Here is a 25,039-nt window from a genome sequence, read left to right as displayed (position 1 = left end):
TCCCAGACTTTGGTGACATTACGTTAGGTCTTCTGTTCGGATAGTCATACTTTAACGTTACATTAAATTGCGCGCGGGAACACACAGCAAGTCTATTGCCAGTTTATACAAAATTTAAAAAGTTCATACACAACATACCATTTGTCGTGGCCGCCGCCCTACTTATCTTTTTTCCCGCCTCTAGATTGTTTTTGTTGACGTTACTGCAGCGTCTTGCCGTACTTCCTGATAACATGTCTACGTCTGCCCTAAACCTTTTGGTTTTTTTTACACAGCAAGCGGTAAAAATAAATAAATAAATCCAGAGATTAATGTGTGGTTTTCTGCTTTGTTGAAATCCACATTGCATATCGAATATCCTCCTAGGAGCAGCAGTGTTGACAGCTAAATATAACAGTGTAGTGAAGAACTGTGACTGTTCCTGACTGTCCACACTGAGAGTCTTATAGTATTGTTTCATCAACAGTCCGTTAGATGGAGTGCTTCTACAGTATACTAAAAGATATTTTGCGTTCATCCTACTAATAGTTCTTATCGGAATGTGTTATTATCCAACTGTTTAAAAAACGTTAGCTCAAAATGAACTGTAAAAGCAACAAAGATACCTCAATATTGTTGTATTAACAGTGCAAATGCACAGGACTTAAACAGCAACTTTAAAGGGGACAAAATATATTTTGATCCTGGGATATTTGTCAGCTCAAACATTTACCAGCAGAACCTCACACCATATCAAGGTTGGACCATCTGTATTACATTTTAGATCCTCTGGATTTCACTGAGTACGTCAAATTTGAATTTATTTACCTCAAATGAATAGTAAATTTTGAATTAGTGTATTAATATGCTTATCATTCCAAATAATTCTTAAATGAGTTACATCAAGCAATTTGTTTACTATCATCGAAAAAAGAAAAATTAAATTAGAATATTACTTAAAAATCTAGCCTTATATGAACATAGTTAGTTTGAGATTCAAGCTTACTCCAGTACATCACTGTTAGCAATAGTCAAGGTATTATACTGTTACACATCAAGTGAATTGCTGACAATATAAAGATACAGTATGTCCTTTATAAAGACAAGTCCTACATCTGGTCAAACACAGGACACAGTGTGTTGAACAATGATGCCCCAGATTAAAAAAAACAAACATTTGGTAATTCTTATCAGGCAGAGATTATGAAACTGTAACACTACCTCTATCACTCATATATATAACACATGCTGTGTTTTTGCCTTGTACTCACTGTGTATTTCTATCTGTCTCTCTGTCCTGAGGCGACATGACTGAATGGGCCTCAGTGTGTGTCCAGACACAGCTCGTTGTCTTTGAACTATTCTTATCTGATCATCTTCTCTGGGCCCACATTACAGAACTCTTGTCCTAATGTGATTCTGCGAACTGGGAGATCTACTGAGAATAGAGATGGAATAAGTGAGATGTGACAGTGATGACTTGTTCAGCTGCAGGCAGTGGTTCACATCATAGCCTGATTGCTTGTGTCTGTGCACAGTAGTTAGAGTTAAAGCATCACTCAGTAAATGTGAGGATCTGTGACTATCTCCTCACTGCACAGCTGGAAAAAAAAGCTGATGATTCCCAGTTAGAATGAGGCTTTTGACTGGTGTGATTATTGATAAAGTCAAGACACTTCAACCTAAACAGCAGAGGTTTCCAACAATGGGTGGACGGCCCCTAGCAGGTCCACACAGGTCCTCAAGGGGGTTGTGTTTTTTTTCGGTTGATAAGCCAAATTTTTTTTACCAAAATCCCCCCCCCCCACAAATTTAAATCTTATTTGTTCTTATTTTATTGATTGTTGCTGTATAAAAATGCCCTTTTCTGTCTGCAGCCTGAGCTGAAAACACTTGAGCAACAACGTTTTTTAAAATATTGTAGGACGAGGCTGTAAACTGCCTGTTTGCTCCGTGGGAGGGTGTGGGAGACGGTGGGGGGGCAATCATTTCAGCAGGACAATCAACATTAGACTAGTGGAGCAGGTAGAGAACAGAACACTGGTGATTCTGCTCACAGACAGCCCGAGAGACGACGGCACTGCAGGGTGAGGAAGCAATTAACACTGGAAATGATTAGCCTGATTGAAGCTAGACAGGGGCAGAGAGGAAAATCAAGTGCAGTGTGAGAGATAACGTATGAACAACTTTAGAAAAAAACTTTACACACATTTAAAATGCTTAAAAGACTGATTTCTCCCAGCACCTTCAGGTCCAGACCAAAGCTGCAGACACATTAAAAAACCTTCTCCGCTTCTTCACTTTCTGCACATTTTTACTTTATCAAAAGTTATATGAAAGCTGCAGGACTGGACTTTATACGTTAGTATAGTGTGGGCTTTGATTTTTGCTTACACAGTCAAATCTGTCTCTGTTGCTCACACAGTTCCTTCTCACCTCCTGTAGGAACCGTAAGAACAGGTTTTAAGATATTGCAGCAAAGTCGTCCATTTACGTGACATACATTATACAAAGTGTAGAAAAAAGTCCACAGGGGACTTGAAAAATAAAGATTGATTTCCCTGCACTCTGCATGTCTCTGCCTTACATTTAATGTTGTTCAGCTGACGCTTTCCAGACAGTGTGAAGACAGCCCATTTATCCTGGTGACGCACAGGAGGTTGTTTTTTTTTAGATGTTTCCCACTGCCTATCTGAAACAAGTGACAACTCCAACTGCATCTGCAAGAAAGCAATTTGTGCTGATTGTGCGTTTCTGTTTGCAGGAAGAAGCCTATGTATTTTAATGTGTAACTCCATTCATTACACACTTACACATCGTCAGTGCTAAAAAATACTTCATCAGCTAAAACTGGAAAGATCACAGTTAGGAGAAGTTAGAGCCCAGAGTTAACAGGTGTGGCAACTGTTGTGCCGAACACAAGTTTTTTTGCAGTAATCATAAAATATGGCCATGTAACATAATCACCATCACTGTATTTTTCTATCTTACCTTCAACACCTTGTTTTTTTTTAATCAACCTGACTTCATAGGTAAATAACCTAGGGCAGAGGTTCACTATTTTTTCCCACTGAAATTTTATCGAATTCCTACAAAACTATCATTCTCAGTGAACAGAGAAATCTCCTAACTATGGTACAAATGAAGTCAAGACAAAAAGTAAAACTTACAGTATCAATAAATAAGCTACTGTGTAAGAATGTAAGTCTGTGTATTTCTACTCACTATAACATCAACAACTAATTTTGTGCTATATTTGTCTCCTTCAAGAGAAGATAACAACTCTACTTGTTCTAGAACCTAACCCATGACCCGACCCTTCAACAGGAGCACGGTTGCCACAGCAACACGAATGTAGGTCGCAAGCACTGTAACATTGCTTACACACATGCATTGAACAAACAGTTCAATGCATGTGTGCAGTCATATGCATTTTCTAAGGATTTTCTGAGAGCCTTCTGAGCGGATGGTTATGTTCATTTCTTATATATACACCAGTGAATAAGATACATTTTTTACTCAGACCAACAGGAGTAATTACCTTTTCTGAAAATGTTTTGGGGATAAAAGGTTATCATCAAAAAACATTATTGTCAACCTACGGTAAGAATCTATGAACTTCAAGTAAAGACATTCAATTTTCCATTCGTGCTGTTTGCTTCTGGTCCCTTATGTCCTGATGACAGTGAAAAGACATTAGACAAGTTGCCTTTGTGTCCAGCCCCCTCCTATAAAATAAAATAAATATATTTTAGTTTATTTTAGTAGATGGACCTTGTTAATCACAGTAAAAGCAACAACAGACAAAGTACAGTGATGTGAACTGGTGCAGAACTGATCATTTAACTGTGGCGTTAGTCCTTACATTTGGACGACACACTCTCCCTAGAGCGGTGTGTGTAACACATATTCACAGAGGCGAGCAAAATGAGCAGAGTGAGCCACATATGAATGTGTCTTAACAAGCCCCCGGGAGAATGTGACGGGGATACAAGCCTGAAAGATCAGGAAGAGGGAGACCTAAAAAATCACAGGCATGCAGATGTTTGGACGACAGAGAGAGGTTCATTCACGTCCTCAGTCGGTGAAACACAACATATAAATAAGGTACTTTGTTCTATTAAACACAGTTAAAGTCTCTTCTTAAGGACGACAGAGCATCATGGGTTATCCCCCAAACAAAATGGTCAGGGGTTCGATTCTGTTAGTCTACAAGTAAAAGCTAGGTAAATTGATTTTACTGCAAAGTACATGGACTCTCTGTCAAAACTTAAAAATGCCACACACTGAGTATTCACTGACTGAATATGTGCCATCATTTAGAGGGAGAAAAATACTGTTCTGCTAGTTTCTATAAAATAAACAATTCAGGTCAAACAAATCTAATAATGACAGCAATGTTTTTTTTTGCAAAAGTTGAAGAGTTTTAATGCAGCAGTGAGGGCCACATTTTGTGTTTGGTAGCTTAAATAAAGTTTTGTGCATGAATTCAAGGGCAGTGTCAGTGTATATTGTGCCTCATATGGATGAAATGATTGATACAGTAGTTGTTAAATAACTTTACAGATTCATCAAACATGATTATAAAAACTTATCATGTTTTTTGTAACCCTCTTAAATGAGAGGAAACACAACCAAGCACTTTACCCAAAACTGGAGCTGAGCCTCAAAACAACAATAAAAGGGATTTGAAACGCTGGTGCCAACTTTGAATCAGAGAAATGGCATTATGGAGTTGAGCTGGATTTTTGTGTCGAATGGAAGAGGAATAATAATGAGAATTATTACTGGAATGAAGCCTGGCTGTCCTTTTATGAGCTTTGTACCATATGGCTTTGGAGAGCAGTATACAGAGTACACAGCAGAAGAGTACACTGAGGAGTTTCATGCTAGTAATCTCATACACACAACTTTCCAGCACTGAGCTGTTGCATAATGCTGACTCGGTATTCAAGGCATGTGCACAAACATAAATATACTGAGAAGAAGATGCATTTATTTCATGAGAATCTGGTAACACAGGCTATGATAACACCTCTGGCCATCTGCTTGGTCTGATGACAAGTGTATCCACGTGTGTGCGTGTGTGTGTGTGTGAGCAGGGCTGCATAATCATGCATGTAATCACAAACGTCCTCCTGGAATCATCCATCACACTCTCCTTTATCCTCCGCAGACGTGGCTCACACACGCACCAAGCACATCCAACCCAGATTCATCTTCTCCACTGAACTCAAGTGTTTAACTTGTGCTAAGTGTCGCATTTTGCTCCTCTGCCACACTGCTTCAGCAGACACACCTGAGGCTGAGTCACAGCTGCGTAACATGGATAAAATGGTAAATGAAAGTGGAAGAGCGATATAAAGAAGGGATGGGCAGACTTTTAGCAGAATTTCAACATTCTTAAGGGTTGAGAATGTGCTCAATCATCCACTCTAGGTAGTTCTTAGCAGAACTCATCTGCCTCAGAGGTGTCTCTTTAGCAAAAGTGGAGTTTTTTTTCTGGTCTGAGATTTCACACTTGTTCATTTGCTGTCAGTTTGGAGGTTATTTTCAGATTTTGCTGTGTCTAGATATCTCTTGGAGCTATTTGAGAATACATCACACATCAGCTCACACTTGAAAACACACATGAGAGCTAAAACTACAGTACTTCCATCACATATGACCAGTACATCTGAGAGAACAAAAATAAAGTAATTGAGATGAAAATACTATATTGATGTACTATACTATATTAAATTCTTCAGGGAAATTACAAAGTTACAGCAAAATTTGATGGCAACAGAAGGAATTAAAAGAAAATCGTTTTTTATATGTTCAAGAATGTGACGTTCCGTGAAGAATCTGAACTAAACTGGGCTGGACAAAACTGAAAACTGAGAATACGGACCATATAAATAACAAGATATTGAGAAAACAGGTGAGTCAGACAGAGACAGGAGACAGGAGGACAAGGAGGTCTATGCAGTGTATACATAACTGTGTCCTCCACTCTGTTAATTATCAACAAACACTTACTGAAATAACTTCAATAACTGCATCTCCACCTCATGGAGTTCAGACACATTATAAGTGATGGGTGTTAGAGATACAGTGACTGTGCCAGCTGAAATGCTGAGTCACAGGACAGCTCTCAAAGAATCTCCATTGTAATCTACTCTATTACAATTGGAGCCCAGGAAGAGGAAGACGTGGACTAAATACTGCAGGTAGTCACAGCATGCACATTAGGTCAGTTGTTGACACTACCTTAGTACAGCAGGTGATGGGCTCTGGGCTCGATGCTGTGTTTCTGGTTCTCTGGCTCACAGTCATGTGGCAGTAAACCTAATGGCTTCCTAGAATAAAATGGACACCGGAGATAAACATGATGTTATTACAGACGAGCTGACTCACCAAGCCATCCTAAAATTCCATTAAGTCACATTTGTCCTTATTTGGCAGCGGGAACAATGTGAATTGTGGCCTTACTGTCCACCGCTTCATTATGTAACTGTCTTTGGGGACACTTCCTCCCAGTACAGTCAGTGCACAAACACATTTGCTTGACAGATGATAAGCCCTCTCTCACTCTGTCTCTCTTTCTCTCCCCTGTCTCTCTCTCTCTCTCATACAGTGATGATAACCAGGCTTTGCTGGAGGAAATAGATGATTCAATTCCATCTACAGGAAGAAGTCACTGTCGATCATCTCTGGACAGAATCATGACCTCAACACGAACTTTGTTTAAAGGAAGTATTGCAGTAAGTGAGTGTGGACAAAGTGAAATTCTAATTTTAAAACTACAGCACTGTGATCTGGCTTTAGTCATGAGATGATCAATTAAATCCAGATTAAATATTTACTTTTACTGTGAAACCATTCAATCCGGGTCCAACGGGGGTCGTGTGTCATACAATAGTTCCAGGTTCAATTCCAATTGACCCAACCCTTTAACCAAATTGAAAGAGGTGGTGTCATGAAAGCTACCGCTAATTAAAGCTAAATATGAAATAAATACATTAGCATTATTTCAATAAGCATTGCTGATTAGAATTGGGCATTAAACTTTCCTGACATTTTTCTATGTCCATGTCTATTTTGTGCGGATCAAATACAGACTTTCAATCACACCTGTTAATCAGTAGAATATGTCCTTGGTTTGATGTATAATTGCCCTGGTTGTGCAGCCGTGTGGTTACCTGTTAGCTGATGGCAGTGCCTCAGAAACACAGCGGCACACAGTCTCTGTTTAATGATATCTCTGGAGGAATCAAGTCTTCACTGAAGAAGAGCAGGACTGTGTCTGTTAGACAGGCATCGCTGGCCTAATGAGGCTGTGGTCAGTGATAATAATGGCTGGTGACTCACTGTATGTTGCTTCAGGGATAAAAAATATATTATAATTTCCCTGAAAAGACAAGAAAATGGTTCACCCTGTTTGTATTTACATTTATTTTGCAGAAACCCAGTGCTTTTCTATGAACTTTTTACTTCTCAACACATTTAACAACAAAAAGGTAAACTTTCATTCTTTTGAGAAACATCATTTTTGCATGTTTCACTCATTCCACCGCCTCAAATCCAAACTGATGCAGTACTGCCACACAATGTTTCCAAACTTCCAAAATGTCTTTACTGTGTGGAGGAAATTAAAATACTATTAAACCAACCAAGCAATTAAGGTCAACACATTAGTCTACTTGTCACTGACTGACTGCTACTGCCTTCATAGAGTTTCCTCCACTGAGGTCTTGTTTGAGATGATTATAATTACACAAAAATAAACACATAAATGAAGTGTCAAGTTAATCTAAAGAAATAAAATAAATATTCAAATTTTCCAAGTCAACTCTATTACCAACCACATGACATATTCTAAAGCTCCCGTTTGGAACACAGTAAGACCCAGGCTCAGATCTAATGATCAGTGAGACACACAGAGTCATAAAAGCAAAAGGATAAACATTAACTGTCACCAACTGTTACAGTTTCCAGTAAGTAAGCTACATTAACTCCATTTATATCAGCACACAGCAGCTGGTGCGCACACCACCTAAAACACCTGGCAAATAACATTTCTTAAAATCTAAAACCATTACATCTCAACATTCACACAATGAGTCAGCTGCAAGTACAAGGTGATGTAGTAGCCAGTCTAACTGGACAGCTACATGAAGTCTGACCCCTTTAAAGGCAAACAAACTTCAAACTTAATGAGTCAATCAATCATTTTTTGGTCTTCGAGGGAGCCAGACTCCCGCTGCCAGTTCTTTGGTTCTCCCTGACAGCTTCCATTCGGCCCAGTACTGTAAATCACTCTCCCTCTTCTCTGCCGAGTAAATCAGCTCGATCCTTAAGAACATTTCTTTCTCCAAGATCTTTGTGACCAACACAGAGTCTGTGGCACCGTTGGCTCGCTGCAGTTTGGGGTAAGAATAGGACACTCCATAACGAGTGGGTGGGCAGCTTTTAACCCCCCTGCTTCTGACTTCCTCTTTTAGCAGTGTCACTTCCATATCATACAAGGTTGATGAGCTTGAAGAACTCCCACTGAGTGACCCAGAGCTAGGAGATGACAGTGTGTCCTTGGATTGGTTATGGTCTACAGGTTTAGTTATTTTTCTGTTATTCTGTCTCTTGATGGGCAAACAAGTGGGCCACTGGAGGAACAGGCATCTTGTTATTGCCATCCATAGACCCTCAGGCCTAAATAAGGCTGACCCCTGTGTTTCCTTTGTCTCACCGTTGTCCTCAATCCCCGGCTGCAGTCCTTCTGCTGCTAACTCTGTCTCCTGCAGCTCTGTGACAGCTATTCCATCAGAGCTCTTCTTGGGTGATAGCTCCTCTGCTCTGCCCTCACTCCTTGACCGCAGCTGCTGCTGATCATCTCCAAAGCAGAGCGAACTGTTGAACCTCTGACTCCTCTTCATTGCACTTGAAGCCTCAGTGTTAAGTGTCCAACAATTGCTCTTCATTTGTCGAGCTTTGTGCGTAGTGGCGTCCTGGTCTCTTCAGACTCAGATGTGAAACTCACCCTCTGGCCTTTAAACATGCTCATCAAAACTAGTTCTTTTGCCCGAACCATCAGAAAACCGGCCCTCCTCCTTCTTCAGATTTCCAGCAACAAATAAGAAGAAAATACAACACAAATACCATAAACGTGGCAAAAACAACCACAACAACAGCCACAGCAGCACTGCTAACACGGCACATGCTGCTTCAAGTGGCACAGCTTTTGTTGAGATGGGCAGTGATGACGTTGTGATGTCATGCGCCCACATACATGCACAGTACACACACACACACTAACTCCCTGTATGGCAATGTGTTCATACTCTGCTGGATGAGCAGGGCCTCAGAGCAAAGTGATGTCACATTGCATGATGTCATATCTAGCTGCAAAGCAGAAAAATCTACATATAGTCTTTGTCTGCGCAAGGACCCAGATGGACAAAGGCTGTCCTTCCCCCAAACTGACATCATTGTGTAACTGTGTTCCTTATTTTACTTCACGTCTATTAACCCCCCAAGAGTGGAGTATGGAGGGATTTACTGAAGAAAGACAAGATAATATTAAACAGTATTTACACAGCTGGTCATTACAGTATCTATAGAAGGTACACTTCTGTTTGTGGGGGCTCTTTTTTCCTTTATATACAAGTGGTTAAGATTTGTGAAGGAATGTTCACCAGGGGAAAATAGGCCAGAAGATGGCAGTATTAGAAAAAGAAAATACTAGTCTGTAAAACCCAAAGAAGAAAGTGGAATTCAGTAGGTTTGACATGCCTAGTCATTAATCTACAACTAATGACTGAAACCAAATTTAAATTATATACTGAAACTACATATAAATTCACATTATAAACACATGTTTTCTGTGGGGACATATTAAGTCATATTTGAAGAAAGAAAGTTTTACAATTTCAAATTGGTTGTGTTCTTTTTTCTCCAAATGAGTTAAATACAACACCCACCACTTACAGCACTGACCCAAAATATTGTTTGTAAATTATATCTAGCAACAATATATGGCATTATGAAAAACACGTTTATCTACCTCTACCAACACATAAAGGCACAGCAGTGGCATTATGAAAAACACGTTTATCTACATCTACCAACACATAAAGGCAACATTATTACAGTACCACAATGGTAAGTCACAAATGCAGTAGGTTGCTTAAGCCAGGGGTCCCCAAACCCTGGTCTACAGGCCAACAGTGGTCTGTGGGTCATTTGGTGCCAGGCCACAGTGAAAGAGTTCATAATTTACTTCATTATAAGAGACTCTGGTCATTTCCCTTACTTTCTTAATTTACAGATAATGTGTCTAAAAGTTGTTTTATTTTGAGAATTAACTCAGCCTACTGGTGCTGGTGGTCCATGATAGCAGACAGTACCTATAGACTGGCACTTGGCACAAAAAAGGTTGGGGACCGCTGGCTTAAAGTATTCAGTGTACACTGTTACGTGTCTGTATGCATTTGTGTGTGTGTGTGTAGAGGGTGGGCAGATGGGTGGTTGTATGTGTGTGTAGAGTTAAGTAACCACCGTCCCATGTTGACAGCAACTGTCGGATCACTCCCTATCTCCCACTCTTTGCCATTTATGGCTACTGGAAGCAAACGTCTCAAATGAAATTCAAGGTTCACCTTCTTACATCACCTCAGGGTTAAAGGACACTGACTACTGGTGACTGCAAACTGGTGGACCTTATCAGCAACAGGCCTGCACACAGGTACTGATAAAAGGCTGCTGGGGTCAATTTGTATGCAGAAGAGGCTGAAAGTCACAGACGTTGAGTAAAAACCACTGGTGTGATGTCATTGGTAGATAGATAGTCTGAGACCTAGACTTCATTTAACCCCCTCATGCTCCCAATCCCATATAAAGCAGTGATGTCACTGTGATGGTTGACAGAAATGGACAGGAATGCAATAGAAGCACAATGTGATGTAGAGGGTGGATTATCACTGAATTAATTAATTCAGTCTCATAGTCTGACTAAAATGTATTCTGAATAAGACAATCACTTTACAGCCATTAAAAGTTGATCATTTAATTTTGATTTCACGTGGCCAGTTACATCAGCCTCCGTCTAACTGCATTTATCTTTTAACCGGAGCTCGTCTTCTGATTGAGGTCATCAGAAAACACTGTTTCCATGGAGGAGACTTATTCACGCTCTTGTTTAAGTCTGTTTAAAATTAGAATATCGTTGTCAAGTGAAGCAGCCACAGAGATTATCAGATCATCCTGATCATCAAGGCAACAACGACCTGACTGTTGTCTGATGTTGTACTTTCTTCTTCTTTTTAATCTCTTGCTTCATCTTTTTTGTTTTCTTTATTTTGTTTAAATATTTGACTCTTTTTGCTTCTTCCTTGTCTTTTTTGTCTTCTTTGGTTTGGCTTATTTGCATGCTACATGCAAAGATGTGCTACATCTTCCATTTCTTCCTTGTGACCTTCCTTTTTTCTTATTTTTCATCTTCATCTTCTTTGTCTGCCTTTTCTTTCTATTGGTCTCTTGGTTAATCTTTTTGTTGGTCTTCTTGTTTGCCGTCTTCTACTTATTTGCCTACTTTAACTTCCTTTTTCATCATCTTCCTTTTCTTCATCATTTTCCTTTTCTTCTTTGTCTTCTTCTTCTTCTGCTCAAACTCAGCCGTGTCTCTGACATATTTCAGATCCTACCACACATTGTTACTCTCTCTGTTTTATATAAATATGTCTGTGCTGCAACATCACACACTGATAAAAATGCACGACAGACGTTTTCCTGTTATCACAGCTATTTCTGGAATGTTCCACATTCATTATTTACCCAGGCCGAGTGAACGTGATGCCGTACACAATGCTAGAATTCATTTTTAAAACAGGTGAAACGAAGAAAACTTCACCCCAAGCTTTTTAAAACAGGTGAAACGAAGAAAACTCCACTTCGTGTTCCCAAGCTGGTCAGATGAGGGCGCTGTGGATCTCTCACCTCACAGCAAGCAAAGGCAACAAATGTAACGCGACTTCTAATTGGTCTGAGCGCTGCAGATTGTTATGTAACCTCAAATATGATTGGCTAAAGGCAAGGTGGGCGGTGCGGTGGTTCCCTTCATTGACTTAGACTACAGCTGGTGCTGTAGAGAGCAGGCACTCGCGGTGAGGGAGAGAGAAAGTGAGCTAGACTTCATGTAGGGGCTTCTTTTTTAGTTTTATTTTAAGAAGGAAAGAGGAGCGTTTTGGTATTTTTAAAGCGTGGCACAACCAAAGATTTAATTTAAAGGCTGCCAAAATGCTCTGTCACGTTACACGGCCGGATTCGGTGGTGATGGAAGTGGAAGTTGATGCGAAGGCGAACGGAGAGGATTGTCTGAATAAGGTAGGCTGCGTTATTGTTTTTGCTCTCACACAGACATATTTATTAATTTTTATAGTAATGTATCTGAAATGTTTTAATAATACTTATTTTGTTTTAATTTACCTAACTTTTTACGCAAAACTTCGTCGTGCACCTCACGTCGTGCACCTCGCTAAACGTGCGCTTTCACGGTGACAGTAGCAGTAAATAACAGAATCGTGCATTTAAATGCATACAAATGCATGCTCGTATGCATACACGAATATATTCTATTTTAGCCTGGTATGAAAAATGTACTTTTTCTCTTTCAAACCCTACGAGAAGTATGACACATTGTTGCAAAAGGGCACGTACGATACATTGTGTCCTTTTCCCACGACGTACAGCCCCCCCTAATAATGAGCACATACATGTGCGTGAAACGTGACACCCCTTAAATGAGCGCAAAAAAGTAAAACAAGCGCATTTGCAGCACAAAAGTGTGAATGACACTCGGAAAAAGTTTAAATGTACTAATGGAAACTATTGAAAAGTCAGCCAGTAAGAGGCTGCTGGTGGATTTGTCGAGGTTACTAGAGTTCATTCCTGCACGCAAACTGAAAACTTCCGCCTCAAAAGTTTTGCATAGACCCAGCTCCTTCCTCCTTCCCTTGTAATGTTACATACATGCACACTCAGTCTTGCATAAAGCTGCTGGTGTGTTTTATTGCCATATTGTTCTATAATGCAGCCCACAATGAATGGCTTTCATTTGATGCCTCCATGCTCCCTGCAGACGTTCATCAGTAGTTATGTAAGGGCTCTGCCAGTGAGAGGGCATGGGATTGATTGTGAGGAGCCCACTTGGCCCAGGAAGCCATGCATGAGGAAAATATTGATAGTCTATTCAGGAAGTCTATTTGACACTGAGTCAAATTGACACTCAGTGTTTTCTATAGTCTATTCAGGAAGTCTATTTGACAGAAAACACTGAAGTGTTGTGTTTAGGAATAATATCAGAGTCAGGGATTCTTGCCAAGGAGATTTTCTACGCAGCGGGAGTTTGTTTTGCTGTCCCTCGAGCCAGCATTAGTGTGAGAAAGCAAAACAGCAGTTGAAGAACCAAGAGGACAACGCAATATGTCTTTTATATTAATATTATTGTTTAGGCATTTGGAACTTTCAATTAGATAATGAAAGAAGGTTATGCTATTTCAACAAAAATAAAATGTCAGAAAAATGTTTAGTTCTTTTTGTGTGTATTCTCATCTAAATCGGAAAATGATTATTGCTTTTATTGCCCATTGTAGCTGTGACGGAGGCCAAATTCTCTTACTCCTCAACAAAGTTAGAATAGAAGTGTTTACAGTCAGAAGATCAGGACAATTGTATCATAAATATCCGCTTCACAGTTGACACCCAGATGCCCAGATAATAAAAAGACAAATTCATTAAACTTAAATTTGAATTGGATATGATAAGAAGTCAGCTTGGTTCTGAAGCTAAAGAGTAAGAATCCAAATCATAGTTGGGGTCTAAAAGACCTCTCATTGTTCAGGACAGACAGGATTTTCTTTTTGTTACTAAACAATAACTCTGTAATATTACAACGTATTGTGTGTTAGCATCAGGACATTTACACAACTAAATATTTTCATCAAAGGTAAAGGCCAGGTTGTGTTCAGTTTAGGTCTTATTAAAAAAGACAAATACTTCAAACTTTAAACTTACATTTGATTTGAAGAGCAGCAGACTTGTGTGTGAACTCGGGCTCCTGTTTTCATTTGCTCAAGTAGAAATCCCTGGAGTGACCTGTCATTGTTACAACACAGGGTATTTTGATTATTTGAAGATGAAATGAAAATGCAGTAAAAGCTTTTTAAGTGTGTGTCTTATTTTCTTAGTTTGTTTTTTATTTAAATTTTACAGCTACATATGTATCTACTTTATCTCCTTTAGATAAGTTCAGGACAACCCAACAACAAAACTTTTTATGAGCCTTTAATGTCTTCATAACTCAAACAGTTTCATTTTTAAACCCTCCTGCCTGATACGTTTTGAAATCTGTTTTCCTGACAATGTTTTCCACTTGCTGTCTTTCTGTCCAGGTTTGTCGAAAGTTGGGCATAATTGAGGTCGACTACTTTGGGCTACAGTTTACTGGCGGCAAAGGGGAGAACCTGTGGCTGAATCTGAGAAATCGCATTTGTCAGCAGATGGACAATGTGACGCCATGTCGACTGAGGCTCCGGGTCAAGTTCTTTGTGGAGCCTCATCTCATCCTCCAGGAGCAGACAAGGTACATTCCCCAGCTCATGTACTTTGGAAACAACTTGTAGATTTCTCCTCTTGATGCCCGATCTGTTTGTTTGTAAACACGAGAGACTTTTTTAATGTATTTCCATTCTTTCTGGATCAAAACCTGTACTCCAGCTGGCCTGCGTATTATTCAAATATTTCTTGCACGTGTCCTGCAGTAAGAAGCAAATGTGGGAGGAAACAAAGGCATCATCACTGAGCTCCCATAGCATAATCTGATCACTTTGTTTCCAGTGCCCTAGAATGCCCTGTGGTAACCTCTTGCTTGAGCCTATCCGGGGTTACTATAGGTCATTTTGGTGAAGCACCACAGAGGAAATGTGATCCGGCAGCTCTGACTTTTTTTTCCCTCTGTGACTCACCCCCAGAGACCCTGAGGCAGGACCTCTGTCACTGGCCCCATTCAACTCCAAATAACTTTTGTTTTGCGACCATTTCTGTTTGAACAAAGGGACAGGCCCCTGTTTCAGATCCGTGCAGATGTAACAGCAGGACAGGGTTTGTGGCGTCTTGTTTTCTCAGTTTTTGTATTCACGAGCAGAAGTCAACATTATGACTCACCCTGGCGTTTTTTTATATCTGCTCTTAAAGTACTTCATGACTTTTATGTAGAATATTTTCGAGCAACTGCATCAGACACACCCTGGCAATTTATGTTTTTGAGCTAATAGTCCAAACAACAATAATACGAGACTAGTCTAGGTCTTGACCCACTCACCCTCTGCCCTAGTTTGGTTCTCCTGGTCCAGAAAACTATAACTGTATTTTACAGGCTGTAACTAATGTGATTCTCCAGGCCTGTTTATCTCTCTCTCTCAGACAGAGTTTGGTATAGTTTTTGCAGTGAGGGGACACTGGTGGTGGTGGGGGGAGGGGTTTTGTTTGGTGTTTTTAAGTACTTCCAAACTCTCCTCCCCATCTGTCTTGCAAACACTCTGTGCCTCTGGAGCTGTTCATTAAACTGACATGTATCTGACTTGGCCAGGAGTTGTGTAGCCTTCCAGTATGCTCTCAACTTTTCCCTCTGCCCACTGTGTGCTTTGTCACTATTCCTCCAAACAGGGGCTATGAAAAAAAACCTCTTATTTTTACCATTACTGATACATTTAAATCCATTGCATACAAGTTTCTTACCTGCCTTCCCCCAAACCCTGGTCCATATTTGGTAATCCTCCAAGAGGAACGTGAGCGACAGCTTGGATAGAGTGTTTGGCCCCCTGTGCGCTGACCTCCAGTGGATGAACAGGGTTATCAACAGATGGCTGGCGCCGGGTGGGGATTGTTTCGGTTGTGGGAATGGTGAGATAAAGGTCCTTTTCATAGCTGCTGTTTACTGTACATCTGTCCTGAGTGATCTGACTGCATTGCCTGTGAACACAGATGAGATCTGATGTTACAGCATAACAGACAACGTTACCTGTGCCACTGTATTTGAAGTTTGAAGGATTTAACCAAAAAGAGGTCACAAGGTCAAAAGAAAGTGCAGCAGGTTAGAGGATGTGTCCTAAACAGGGGTGTCATTAATACAATAACATGAGGACTGCAGATTTGGACCATGTGTCCTCAAACCACCTTTAAATGTGGTTTGGATAACCAGTCTTGAGGATTGAGTGTTCGGGACAGATTAAGAACTTCCAGACCTGCTTTTAGTTCTGTCCTCAAGTGATCGGATTACCCAAAGAGGAAGAGTCTTAGTTCCAGTTCTGAATCAGGTCCAGGGAGTGAGACGACAGACAGGAAAGATGGCTTCACAAATAAATGATACCATGCTTGTAGGTTGTTTATTTAGACATTGGCTTCATACCACGCATTGACTCAATCAGTAAAGGAGGCGGGACATCAACAAAGTAGAATTAAGTCCTGTTATTTATTTATATTGAATGACTTTCAGTTCTAACAATGAGTGATTTAAACATTTGTCTTGATTTTAACTAAGAAATCTACTCTGGGGGATTTGCCCGGTTTCTGTTTCACTCTCTCTGTCTGCTGTCACCTTTGACCTACTTCAACTATCCACACTCGGGCACACTCCCAGGCAGCGGGTTAGCTCCCTTCATCATGACACTCACTGGAGCCATCTAGCTGTTGTACAACTTTATCAGTAACATGCCTGTGGGTTTAAGAACTGAACAAAAGAACCAGTGTGGTTAATGATTGTGTAATTTCAGTCTGGAGAAAACACAGTGGCAGATAATTACAGCAGAGAAGTTCTAAGAATTCATTAAAGTCCTGTTTTAGCCAGTCGAAGACAAACTCACTTCACAACAGTGCAGCATTTCTTTGCAGCTCTGCAATTAGCAAGTTCATGTGGGCTGCTGAAAGTATTCTTCACAGCAATTTTCACAGACAAAGCAAGGGGGCACATCTTTCAGCTGCGATGAGGGGTGGGGACTGTGCTACGCCATTCTAACAGGCTTTATTACATAACCAGCAATGGACAGAGTGTGCAGGGAGAGTGGCTTATATAAGCTGCTGTGTACTCTGCTGCCACGTCAAACTCCTAACAGTCTACTCATGAGTTCCATGAGTTTCACACAATGACTGAGGAGATACCTGGTGAAGGCTCTCTTTGGTGTTAAACAGATTTGGCAGCAAACAGTGAAGTGTATATTAGTCTAATCTTTCAAGGTCTGTCCAGAATCTGATTATTTAAATTTGAATGAAACACTTTTTTTTGTTGAATTTGTCTATATTTCCATGATGATGTATATGCATCATTTAACACCAGTGGATGGGGGTATCTTTGCTTTAATTATGTGAAAGCCCACCCCCCACCTGTCCCCCTCATTATGTGCTATGTTTAACATTCTGCTCAGGCACACAGTGGTTACCCACGAAAGCACATGGCCCTTGGCACAGCCTTTATCAGAGGCCCTGGTTGTTGACAATGTTTGCCTGAGTTGAGACTGAGCTTATCTTTAACTCAGATCCAAGTGAGTTTAATCATTACATCTTATAATGGTTCTGTTTTCAACAGGACGCATATTTTATAAGCAGATGTCTTGTTTTTTTGAAGCCTAAATAGTGCAGGGAGGTGACATTACTGTTGACATTACCGCTTTCACCTACGGTGGTGACAGATTATTGATCTGTGCATGATTTTTACTTCACTGTTGCCGTGGTTATTTGGTCTCATCTTTGTATAGGGTGTGTTTGTATAGAACATATTCGACATTGTCTTGATTACTTGGCATGTCTAAAAGCCTTGTCTTAGCTATACTTTTGGATATTTTGACATTTTTCCTATTGTTATAATTTGATGTTTTGGATTAGTCTCAGGAAACAATTGTTATTGTTGGTTCCAGCAAAGACATGCTGATTTATCATAATTAATCACACTTAATCGTGATTAATTATTATTATGATTATAATTAACCTTTAGATTGAAGAATGTAAGGGCTTCTCATGGTTAGTTGGTCATAGTTCAAGTCACACGGTCTGGGGTTTAATTCCAGGCAGTGAGCTGAGTCTCTGGGCAACACATTAACTACAGGTTGCCCATGACACCCCAGCTGTTAGAGCAGGTCACTGTACGTGACAGTCCAGATAAACACAGAGGCTTGTGTCAGGAAAGGCATCCAGCATAAAACTCTGTGCCAAATTACACATTAAGATTATCTGCCGAGGTGACCCATGAAGAAGAGGTCGGCCAAAACAGACTCCTCTTCATACTTCAGTGACCTTTGTCTCATTAATGTTTTACTACCTCATTGTCAGCGGTTATTTATATAATTACTGTTATACAGTTATATCATAGTATTAATTACAGATTATTTATTGAATGACCTATTATCACACCAACATATTGAGTGTAATTTCACTCAAGTAGAAAAAAAGAGTCAGTTAAACACATTTGTGAAAAAAAATTAAAGCAACACTTCTGTAACAAAGACTAATGCACAATAAAACAATAACCTGTATCCTCCCTCACATCAGTCAGACAGGGGTCTCCAGCCTTTTCTCACCTTATTCTCCCCCCACATCAGCACATTTGTCACTGTTGCAGGCTATAAAAAGTTTACCTACAAGTGCTCTGTGATTGGTTAACTATTAACAGTAAAAGATGACAGATTGTCCTGTTGTTGTGTTGTGACTGTTAAAATAAAGGAGACAAAGGTGAGACTGACCTGGTTTGACAAGTCCTGTGTTTACACTGAAGTCAGAGGCAGTAAAATCCAAGTACACTGTAAAACACAAACATACACAGGGGTTAAAAAGAAAACCAATACAGGAATTTATAAAATGCTAACTGCAGGAAAAGTCACATACACTTGTATGTGTTTGCTACATTAAATTGTGTTCAATTTCAGAGTAAAGAGCAGGTTCCCCTCTGAACCTCCTCTTCGTGGTGCTCTAAGGATTATTTTAGTTTTAAGCCTACTGTAGGAGTCAAAAAAACAAAACTATTAATTAGCTGCTTTACTTTCCATCGTTATTGCTTTCCTCTCATTTCTTGTGAACTCCAGTAACCCAGCCCTGGCTTAACTTATTCACAGTCATAACATTAGCCTTACAGCACCAGAAGAACAGACTTGTTTTTGGTTTGGAGCCCGAACTTGAAAGGCATTCAAAACCTTAATCACCCATTTATCTGCCAGCACAGAGCTACATCCAATAACCCCAAGCATTTAGCATGCAAGCAGCTCCTCTGGTTTATAGCTGTTTAATTTTCTGTTTGTAAAAACTTGCAATTAATTTTTCCCTTTACAGTTTGTAGATAAATGACACAATTAACAGTTGACCAACTGGTTTAGTTTGATTTTTCCTCTCAGTGCATGACCGGCAGAGTTTACTACAGTTCAATGACTGATAGTAACCTCTCAGCTGCTGGCAGTGTGTCATTTGACTAGCTCACAAACCACATTGTTGAACGCCCAACTATAGAAGCCTGAAACTCCACTGATGATTGGCTGAACAGTCACGGTCTCCAAGCAGTGGTTTTAGGTTTCAGTTTGTGGGGATGCTTTGTCTCTGTGTGTGTGTAGTGAAGCAGCTGACATTCTGCCTAGCGAATAAACAGGCTTAAAAGAAAACAAGTTTTAATGAGTTTTGTTTTATACATAACAGCGTAGGTTGAAATAATTTTCCTCAGTTACCTTGGTTACTTGTTTTACTTTAGTCTTAAAACTTATTTTCTTCCCCTACATACAATTATCATAATAAAATACTCCCACATTCAGTGCTTTTTCGATTAAAAAAACTGGCGAAACCAATTGGAACATTTTGAACTTACCTTATCTCAGCTGAATAGTCACTGACCTATTTCCAGTGTATCTTTTTTTTTTTATTCTTCAAACTTTTTTCAATTCCATAATTTTCTTCTAGTGGTCAAAACCAATGACCTCATTATTGGCATCCACAGAATAGGAAGTACAATGATTTGTAATGAGTAAGCAGACGTCATCAAGTGGTTGATTTGACCTCATTCAAATCTGAATGATTGTTTCAGACTTCCTGCCATTCAGTCTGCATCTGCTGCATCATAGAGATCCGGTCAGGATCCAGGCCAACAACGATGACCCACTGCAGGGTGTTTTCTTTCACGCATGACTCTTGTTATGATGTCGACCAATCAGCGACACAATCCGCTGACTGGTGTTGACCCATTTATCAGAAGAGAATCTGTAAAAGTCAGAGTGAACCATTAATTTCTCACTTTTTTTAAAAAAGAAAAAGTTGTCTCTTTGTACAGAAACCTAATCCTTTTTTAAGCAATATTTTAACGTATACAGCAATTTATATATATTTTAAATAACTAAATTCAACAAAAAAAAATCAACAGAAAATATTAGGCCAATTTAACAAAACAAAGAGCAATAAAACTAATATAATCGAATCAGTAAACAATGCGATTGCAATAATGTTGAAATAAAAGACTATAAATAATGAAGAATTAAAATAAACAAATTATGTATATTATTATATAATTATAATATTATATATTATTAATAATTATTTTATTAAATGGTTCAAAGTTTTCTTGTGGCATATCTTTATCAGCATACGTAGCATTAATTATTTTTCAGAGTCTGAGTAATTTTGATAAAAATAAATTATTGCTTTTTTTTACATTTAATTTGGTGCCTAAAAGTCATTATGGCGCATTAATCTACATGTCACTATAAATTCCAATGTATGTTAACATTCCCCTCAGTTATCAGAATATACAGTAACAACAACATTAATGATGAATAAAATCTGTCACACTGCTGGATGTAGTAAGTGTGTGACCTAATCAGAGTGATCATCAACACAACCGTCTTAGTTTTTCACTCTTGATTTGTGTCAATTTACCCAAATAAAAATATCACAGCAGAAGTTTCCGGGTAAGTCGTTAAAGCAGGTGAAATAAAAGTTTATGGCTTTATTGTCAAGGCTTTAACGTTTCAGAGGCAACGGTGGTGAGATACAGTTGACTTCACAGCATCGGGTGGCGGCTGTTGTTCATGTTGTCATCCTGTCATGTGTCTGTTAGATGTAATCTGATTACATTCCTGGGGGCGGGGCCAGCTTCTGGATGAACTGTAGTCACCTCTGTGACAGGCTTGTTAACCTGTTCTGCCGTCTAAAAGGTGTTTATTTCACTGAAGGAGAAGTGAGTGTTTGGCCTTTGCTGAGAAACAAACACACACACGTTGTATATGCATAGACGGCAGACGTAAAGCTAAAAATTGCCCTAAACTGATAGCAGGTGATGCCACAGATGATTAGTGGACTAAATCAGCCACAGAGCCTGATTTAAACGAGATCACTTTTTCTCCTCCACTGGCAAAGTGACTGATCTTAACCTTTCGTCAAGCTTCGCCCGAACTGGAGTAACCTCCGCAACTTGAACTGTAGTAAACTCTGAGTCAATTTGGCCCCATTGTTTTGCATAAGACAGGTAGCTATCTAGCAGCGCTCCGTCACATGATGCCCCACTGAGCCTGACACAATAGACGGCAGTGTTTTTGTGTGCGAGCGTTGAAGGGAATGGGATGTTTAACACCATATCAAAGCACTGTTTGTTGTGCCTGAGATTAGTCCGCTGCGGCACTTGGTTGTTATGGTCTGGCCGAGTGTAAACGTTCGTAGCTTTGTGAACCCCGCGGCTGCTGCAACTCCTACTGGACGAGCCCTGTCGCAACACAGGTGTAGAGAAAAGGTCCCTCAAGAGTCTGGGATCAAGTCCCATTAGATCACACAGGAAACACCAGCTGGTTTCTGGGGTTCCACTAAGACGTCTCAGAATGATGCATCTTCTACATAAACATATAACAAATACATTTTGTCTTTGGAAGCCCCTTCATCTAATAAATATCCTCCAAATACAACACAACCTGAACTAAAACTGTAGTTTAAAATCAAGTAAACTAATCTAAAAACTACTTTTAAATCACATTTGAGGAGAAAGGAAATGACCTGGAGCAAAGTTTTTGTCTTTTAAATAAAAAAGCAGCTCCAGCCACAGTTTGTTTTAGTCAAGACTTGGCCAAAACAGCCACTGTTTTTACACATACACGCTTCTTCTTCTTTTTTTTGTGCGTAAAGATGAACACAGAGTTTGCTACACGTACACGCTTCTTCTTCTTTTTTGTGTGCGTAAAGATGAACACAGAGTTTGTGAGGAAATACCTTCTAGTCTCACTATAAAGGGCAGAACATTTACCCTGATGTCAAGATTTTTAAATCAACACTATACATTCAGCCACAAATAATGAGTAACTTGCTGAAGTGACTTAAAATTAAAATAAGATATTGTTTATGTGTCTGATTTATTTTTATATTTTCCACAACTTCCTCCACATCACAGATCAAACAACCAATCACACGTTGGGGAAAAATAATTATCAACATGATCGTTTCTGAAAATAATTGCCTACTGCAGCCATGACAGAGGCAGTTAACTCCTAACAGTTCAGGTTAGTGTGTCAGAGGTCTGAAGAAAAAGAATCCCTTCAGGTTACTTCAGTTCAACAGTCATGACACAAACAGTCACTCAGGGAGTTACTCCCTGAAATGTCTCCTGCTGCTAGTGGGAAAGAATTCCTCACATCTTCTGACCAAAAACAAAGGCCCTGACTTACCAGGCAGAATGGATTTGTTTGGACCACACCAGAAACACAATGTTCTCAACCCAATCCTTCTGCCCAAAACAATAGCAATGGTTGTTTTTGACCACGATGAATGTTTGGATGAATTTTCCACAAAATTCCCTAAACATCAAAACTGTGATTACTACTGACTTTAATGCTTTTGAATAAAAGAGTGTGAGGTTCTAACACGTGCCGAACATAGGGTACAAGTCACAGCTGAGGTCACAGGCTGGCTCAGCAGAAAATCACACCCTCACGGACCACCACTAACAATACAGGCCACTTGTCCAGATGTCGTTGTTTTTCCTTCCTCCACACTGAGAGTTCATTGTTTGTTTACACTTGAAGGAAGTCCTAACAGTGTGTTTGGGAGAAAAGGAACTGAGAGAGAGAAAGTGTAGCCATTGTGATGAATGAACAAAATGCCACAGTGGCCTTTTCTTCCCCTTCTGCTTCACTGGAACACACATGCACGCACACACACACCTGCTGTTATTCTACCCTTATCTTGACCACCTGCTCCAGCCGGTGTTTGCTGTGACTCCTCAACCACTACAGTGCAGCTGACTGTCAGTCACAGTGTGGACACTGAGTGCAGCAGAAATTGGATTTTTTGATGTTGTATTTAGTTTAAATTTGAATGTTTTCAAGCCTTCACTATACACAACCATTACTCACTGTAAGTTTTCCTTCTGTTTCCTTCTCTGTCCTCCAGACATGTTTTCTTTACCCACGTGAAGGAGGACCTCCATAACGGTCACCTACGCATGGGCATGGAACAGGCAGAGGAGCTAAGTGCCCTCCTGGCACAGGCAGAGTTTGGAGACTACAACCAAAACACAGCGCAGTACTGGTACTCGGAACTATGTGGAGAGGAGCCCAGCACTGAAATTATCAACAGGTACACAGCTCTCTGAGGCCAGAGCTAAACACAGAACTCCACTGAATACATTTAAGTCCTACATAACTGATATCTGTATTTGACAAAGGAGATAAAATTACAAATGAGTGCAGTTTATCCCCACTGCGGCACAAATGTTTGTACCTATTAGGATGGCCATCCCCTCATCATGGGAACCCCTGATAAGGACTAAGAGAAAACTAATATAGCATGTAAATGAGCTGAACAGATAACAGACATGTTCTCTCCTGTCACCAAAGCACGTTCTGTCAGAGGAATTTACAAGTGAAATTCATGAGTTGGTGAAGAGAACCATCAATTATAGCCACATGGTGAAAGTTAGAACTGACAGCTTATGTCACGTGACAACAGGAGAAGTCTTCTTTTAGAGGAAAACATATCTTCAAATTTGAACAAAAGTACTTTTGTATATTTAAGACCAAAGTACTTCTGAACTGGATGTGAAAGCTTCCCTCCGAAACTAATAATAACACAAATATATACACACACACACACACAAGAACAGATGAGCAGAATGGCTAACTGCAGATCAGGTAACGTGTCTGTGGAATTTAACCGACAAAACCTCTGACTGCACATTTTCGGCTCCTTCATTCAGAGCAAGTGTGCGGGGAAAAAAAAATTCCCCACTCTCATAACCCCAAATCTAACTTGGACCACAACAGTTACAGACCACGGTGGTGACGATGTGACAAACATGACAGGCACACGAGACACGACAACACGTGTCCTGACAACAACTGCTGGGAATCTGTTCAGATCAAACTGCTGTTTCCATTTTGGACTTTCTTCTAGAAGCATGTGTTGTGCACAACAAACACACCCTCTCAAATGATACACTGTCAAGGCCTGTCTGCCAAACCTGCTGCACTACACTGTATCTGTGTGAAACACAGAGCCAGCAGGCAGCATTATTTATGACTGCTGTGAAATCAGGGACATACTTTGCTTCAACAGCTTCAATCATATTTTTTATATAAAATTGTGTTGTAGCTGCCGATCACTGTGTCATCTACATCTGTCACAGTGGCTGTGAAGTGCTAGGTGGATGACAAACTTTTATCAGAACACATTGAGGAAAAAGAAATGTAATGCTTGTTGTTGTTGTCTACTGTGTCCTGCTGCAGCATTACAACCCGTCATAAAGCACTGGAAGGTTTGAGTCCCAGCTCAGTAGAGTACCAGGCCCTGCAGCTGGTCTCCTCCCTGGAGCACTATGGTGTGGAGTGGCATTGGGCCCGTGATGCACAAGCTCAGAGGATGGCCATAGGAGTTGGACCGGAGGGAATCGCCGTTTGCAAAGAGGACTTCACTCTGGTCAACAGGTGTGTGATCAGTCTTCAGTGTGGACTGAATGGTGTCTGTATGGTGTCCGTATGATCAGCTTCATATTTGAACCTTTTCTCCTCCTCCTTGCAGAATCAGT

At 40.0% G+C, this 25,039-nt stretch overlaps 1 protein-coding gene and 1 long non-coding RNA gene across 2 annotated transcripts in view; one reads left to right on the top strand and one right to left on the bottom strand.

Moving 5' to 3' along the window:
- Nucleotides 1-983: 983 nt before the first annotated feature.
- Nucleotides 984-25,039, bottom strand: part of LOC112488509 (uncharacterized) — a 25,956-nt gene continuing 1,900 nt past the window's right edge. The window contains exons 2-6 of the long non-coding RNA XR_003052629.1: nucleotides 15,751-20,238; nucleotides 14,029-14,109; nucleotides 6,232-6,320; nucleotides 3,582-3,707; nucleotides 984-2,699 (exon numbers count right to left, since the gene is read on the bottom strand). This is a non-coding gene — a long non-coding RNA (uncharacterized LOC112488509). The remainder of the gene's footprint in view (nucleotides 2,700-3,581; nucleotides 3,708-6,231; nucleotides 6,321-14,028; nucleotides 14,110-15,750; nucleotides 20,239-25,039) is intronic.
- mylipa (myosin regulatory light chain interacting protein a) overlaps nucleotides 12,068-25,039 on the top strand; it is a 15,408-nt gene continuing 2,436 nt past the window's right edge. The window contains exons 1-5 of the mRNA XM_025065070.1: nucleotides 12,068-12,339; nucleotides 14,406-14,596; nucleotides 23,407-23,592; nucleotides 24,741-24,942; nucleotide 25,039. The exon at nucleotide 25,039 is cut by the window's right edge and continues 160 nt beyond it. Of these exons, the coding sequence (XP_024920838.1) occupies nucleotides 12,253-12,339; nucleotides 14,406-14,596; nucleotides 23,407-23,592; nucleotides 24,741-24,942; nucleotide 25,039 (667 nt within the window). The 5' untranslated portion in view covers nucleotides 12,068-12,252. The remainder of the gene's footprint in view (nucleotides 12,340-14,405; nucleotides 14,597-23,406; nucleotides 23,593-24,740; nucleotides 24,943-25,038) is intronic.

The sequence above is a fragment of the Cynoglossus semilaevis genome, chromosome 18, assembly GCF_000523025.1.
Source record: "Cynoglossus semilaevis isolate Cse_v1.0 chromosome 18, Cse_v1.0, whole genome shotgun sequence".
NCBI lineage: Eukaryota > Metazoa > Chordata > Actinopteri > Pleuronectiformes > Cynoglossidae > Cynoglossus > Cynoglossus semilaevis.
Note: the sequence above shows the minus strand (reverse complement) of the source record. Positions and strands in the feature narration are given on the sequence as shown.